The sequence below is a fragment of the Limulus polyphemus genome, unplaced genomic scaffold (assembly GCF_000517525.1).
Source record: "Limulus polyphemus unplaced genomic scaffold, Limulus_polyphemus-2.1.2 Scaffold1682, whole genome shotgun sequence".
NCBI lineage: Eukaryota > Metazoa > Arthropoda > Merostomata > Xiphosura > Limulidae > Limulus > Limulus polyphemus.
The window spans coordinates 54,287-59,914 of record NW_013667292.1 but is presented as its reverse complement, the minus strand read 5'-3'; the positions used below and the strand labels follow the sequence as shown (position 1 = coordinate 59,914).

At 30.7% G+C, this 5,628-nt stretch overlaps 1 protein-coding gene across 1 annotated transcript in view; it reads left to right on the top strand.

The window, feature by feature from the left end:
• The window catches only part of LOC106464542 (protein bicaudal C homolog 1-B-like), a 63,173-nt gene that overhangs the window by 39,705 nt on the left and 17,840 nt on the right, over nt 1-5,628 (top strand). Inside the window, 3 exon segments of the mRNA XM_013924686.2 lie at nt 302-538; nt 1,178-1,414; nt 5,545-5,602. Of these exon segments, the coding sequence (XP_013780140.2) occupies nt 302-538; nt 1,178-1,414; nt 5,545-5,602 (532 nt within the window).

Genomic DNA, 5,628 nt, shown 5'->3' with positions numbered 1-5,628 from the left:
AATTACAAGTTAAATGAATTTGTCAATCTTTAAAAACAGTACAGTTATAAAACTTCAAAACAGGTTGATACTTGTATTTAATTGTTTTGGTTGATTTTATAGAATTTTGTTACCAACTACTTTGTAGACTCAAAACCAAAAACAAAAGATACTGATCTAATGACAGAAGTTGGGGAAAAAAAAAGTTTCTACTCCTTTTTTCTTTTTTTCTAATTAGGTAAACATTAGTTTTATTCTAAAATTTGTTAAACCAGTTCTACATTATTTTGTTTATCAAAGTATATAATCTTTGTATTTCTAGGAGCTACTTCCTCTTGTGTTTTCTTTCCAATTACCACTAACAGGGCTGCAGGCTCCACCTGATCCTGGTTCACAAGCATTGCTTACTCTTCAACAGAAGTATGGGTTTACAATGTCTGTTCGCCAGTGGTCTCGGAGTAACAGCATTACCATTGTGCTTCGAGGTTACCGTAAGGACTTCAACCGAATCAGACAAGGTTTTGTTGAGCTCGTGGAATATCTTACAGGAACTAACATGGTAAGAAATTTGCTTCAGTTGTTAGATATTCTTTTAACTTTGTGCTGGGAAATATAATGTGAAGATTTTATAATTTCAAAAGTACAGTTATTTTGTTTTATGAACTACAAGCTCATGGCTCTTTAGTTATAGTGGATTGTATGTATCGATTGTTTCTAGTTCATCATTGTATATGGTCTACCTTTTGAAGGCTACATCCTAGGAGGTGAACACTTGCAGTTCAAAATATTAACTATATGAAAATTTGGTAAAATGTCATGTCTTTAGTTGTAGCTAATAGCACCAGGTAATAAACAATTATTAACTTGTTCATTACTTGAATACTTATTTTCAATTATATGTTCCCTCCAAATTTTCTAAGAGACAATTTTTTTATTGCAATAAATGTGGTGTAAAGTAAAAAGTAATACAATTTTCTTATAATTTAACTGCAATAGATGATGCTTAATAGTTTAAACATGACCATGTTTAATGAAAAATGTTTTTGTTTTCTTAAGCTCGGATATGTTAGGAATAAAAGTCTTGGGAATGTAAATCAATTTATTTCCTATATTTTTGATTTTTTAAAGAAATTAAACAACTATAAATGTGTTCTAATAAACCAAAGTTTGTAATGTATATCTTAACTTTTTACCTTAGCCTGGTCTGCCAGTCACTTTCAGTCTAGAGATTTCTTCTCATCATCATAGTTTTATCATGGGACATAATGGTTGCAATGTTCACTCAATTATCCAGTTTACTGGAGCTTCGATTACTTTTCCTGATACTAATACATCTTCTGGGGAAGGTGGATTAACCCCTACTCAATCCAATAAGTCTACTGTAACCATTACTGGCCAACTGGATTGTGTCTATGTAGCATGGCAAGAACTCATGGTAAGTAAAAATATGCTGTAATGTAAAATATAATGAGATAATTAATGTATAAACATTGCTATAAAACAAATAAAAATCTGTTCTTACTAATGCTTCTATGAAGCATTTTTTTCTGTCATTTCTAAACTTTTATAGACTACTGTAAAAATAATTTTTAATCTATATTTTTAATTCTTAGTTTATTACAATAATCTTATTCACTTAAACTAGTTTGACCTACATAAATATATCCATACATGTTTCTTTAATTACCAAGAAATTCACAGAATCAATACATGGTTCCTGTGCATCTTGCCATATTCAATCAGGTACCCACTGCTATTTTTATGCATAGATCATATTGCTTATATTTATCACTTCCTGCAATTAAGAGAGTCCATTTACACAAATAAAGTGAAGGTTTTTTGTTTCCTAGAACATCCAAGAACTTATTCCATTATATACCTTTCTCATGTATTCTCTCTTCTCAGCTTTGACAGAGTTGACTCCATCATATCCTTAAAAGATTTTCTATGATTGAATGAACTTTATGAATTTGTAGCATCACCACAGTAGTGTATTTATAGCAGTTTATTCATTCAAGGTCTAATAGTTGTTTCCATTCATGGTTTGTGCTGTAACCATAACATTTTGGATACATGCTGTACGCCATGCCACTTGTATTTTACTTGACACTTGCCATGATTTTCCAGCTTTTGAGTAATTCTAACTTTGTGGTTTTTATGGATGTTGTGACTTTTGTGAAATAATGTTGTTTTATATGATGTTTTAGTATCATCTACAGTAAGATGGCAGTTGGTTAAGCTCAGTGTTATGCTGAAGAATAAACTTCCTTCTATTATAGGGTTAATATTTGGCGTAAATAATCTCCCATGTGCTTTAGTTGGTTTTCAGTTTGCATTTTGTATAACACTGATGTACTTTTTGTTAACGTATATACGTAATGATGGCATTTTGTGAGTAAGACCAATGATGCACTCATGTACTTTGAGTTTCATTGTGACTGCTCTTCTGTAACTGTATCATAGCTGATGCCATGAAATGAACCAGTTTGATGTGAAAAAAAAAATTCTGGCTTTAAATTCTATCTGAATGCTTTCATAAATATTGCAAGGTTCAGGAAGTCATAGCAAGTAACATTTGCCACATGTATGTGTTTCCAAATATGTTGAATGGCTTGTAGGTGACCATTCTATTAAACATTTAAAGGATCGATATATGTAGTATCTCATCAAGACTTCACAAACAAACAGAACCCTCTGACCATATATGTGTTATTTCTCAACATGCATGTTGTCCATTGTTGCAACTTTACACACTCCAAATTCAATAAATAGGTCACGCATGCCACCATCACCTTTTAGACATTGTATTACTGTGAGAAAATAGCACAGAGTGTTGTAAAACATGTATCCTGGACTTATTTGCTGACAACACATAGTTTCTAGTAGATGGCTTTGGATCAAAAATGGTAACAACGTACTTTGTTTTATACACAATTGGTATGTTAGAGGCAATTGGTGTTAATAACTTGGGCTTATGCTGCTGCATAATATATAATATGCTTTTCCAACAGAATGAAGTGAAATCTGATCCAAAACTGCACTGCATGATTAATGTTGGAAGAAGCCTCATAAAGTGAAAGTGCAATCTTGTCATGGGGTGCCAAGTAGAGAACAACCTTGAGATCAAGTGAACTGCATAATTCTTGTTTCAGAGAATTTGGTTAGTTGATAACGCCACTCTTCCTTGGTGGTTTAGATTGTGTATGAGGTTTCTCTAACAATGCTACTTCTGAAGAAATATGCATGGATTTTTTGGAAACTGTGTTCTGTAAGATCTTGCTTATTTTCATAACTTTTAAACACAACACAAACCATAACAAGGAAGGTGTTTCTTCCATCAATGATTTGGCAGTTAACATCAACATTGTCATCACACTCGTGCTCCATACAGTCATTATTAGTGCTTGGATTAATACTACCTTGGATATAGACACTATTATGTGTTTTGTTAAATTCACACTATGATCTCATCATAATGGACCCATGTTTGATGGATTTGGACACCGAGATCAAAATACAAGGATACAGTAATGTTATTAGCATTTAAGATAATATATTCAGCCAAAGAAAGAGTGACCATCATTTAAGCTCCTGTTTCTCATCATCCAGCTCACCTAAATTCTAATAGTGAATTTTGGTTGGCAAATTTAGTCAGCTTCATATAGCTATATGGATCACAATGCCAACCAAAGTAAGGATTGAAAATCATTTTAAAATCTACCCAACTAGTATCACTTTACTTGTTTGTGTACTTTTTATTGCAGCATTTATTTTGTTTTGAATACTTTTTATAGCAATTCTACGAATAACCAATGATCTTTACTTTCTGTTAAAATTAAAAAATTTTTTTCCTATTTATTTTTTTAACATATCAACACACACTCTCATTTGTCTTTAAATACCAAAGAAGGTTATTTGTCCAAAACATTGAATGCATAATTAGTTTTAGTTATTTATTTTCATCGTCAGGTTATATGTTATTAATTTCAAACCTTACTTGATTTAGTTTTCTAACTCCCATTTCAGTTATTTACATATTTTAAGTAATCGATATAAACTACTGAATATTGTTATAAACTATATTTCTAATGGTGTAATTTGTTTGTTAGCTAGAAAACATAAAATTCTAAGTTTTTCTCACACATTCAGAGCTAGAATATAAATAAGAAATAGTTGTAAAGATTGTAGTTATTTTAGGATAGGGAGCTGAATTAGTTGGTGTGTTTTGAAGTATTTGTATCTGTGTTTGTTATTGTGTTTATCGAGTTACTTTGTATAAGTAAGTTGACCTGTGTTACATTAATTAACATTTTACAGTAGAAATTACATAAAATGGTTTTCTAATTATGTAATCCACCAGAAGCTAGACACACTCTAAAAAGCCTTCTAAGTTTAGCATACATTATATGCACCATAGAAAACATCAATGAAGATGTGCACTTAACTCAATACTTTACTAACATAAACCAGTTCCCTACTAAAGTAGTTAAAGAAACTATTAACAAATTTAAAAAAACACAGACAAAAGACACTTAAGAAACACACAAACTCAATAAATACTCCACAAAACAAAAGGAACCTAATCACTTGTACTATCCCATATATAGAAAATATTAGCATACCTTTATAAGAAATTTGGAAAAGACCAGCACATAAATATAACCTTAACAGAATGGCTAGATTCATTTTCACCCCTAGAATGGAAATTAAACATCTTAAGGAAATTATATAACAAACCCACCAGGAAACATTTACAAAATAGAGTGTAACTATTGCCCAGCATTTTATCTAGGTGAAACAGGATGCAACTTGAAGATCACCAAAAACCCCCTTCCCAAGTCTGTGAACGTATGAACAAAAACAACCATAGTTTTTCTGAACAGAATGTCACCATACTAAAACATGAACCTGACATTATCAAAATCAAAAAGCCTTAATAATAAAATCAAACAATCCCAAAATTAACAAATACCCAGCACATCTCTATATGCCTGATTGTTATTTCCCTAAATATTACTCATCTTGTGTAAATATTTTGCATATCATATTCCACATTTTTTTATTCATGTTTTGTTTGTTTTTGTCTCTAGCCATAAATAATCTGTCAATTCACATAGATTGATATGTATAAGCACAAATAACCACTATTAATTCTAAAATGTAAATACATTGTTAGATTGTTGAATATTGATTTAAATACTAAAACCTTCTTTACTCTTAAAACTTCTGTAGTAGAGAATGATCACACTAGTGATTAAAACATCCTACTTCTTCTAAAACATAATCTTCCTTACTGTAAAAGTTGTAACTTGAAATAAAATAATACTTAATCAGTAAGTAAACTCAAAATGAAACTGTTAATTAGTTAACACCATTTGTAACATAGGCCTACAACAACTTAAGGCTATGTACAAGTGTTTAAGCTTGTAGAAACTTTAAATAAGGAAATAAGGTAATTTATTATCATTGTGTGGATTGAAAATTGAATTATTTTCACCAGATAATTTGAATGAACCTGCTAACAAAAAACAAGAATATGAAACACTAATTTGAATTGTTTCATAGGGTTGCCTTCCATTGGTTTTGATGTTTGACTTGAAGGATAGCCAAAATGTTGAACCAGGTAATTTGAGAAACTTTAAAGTTAAT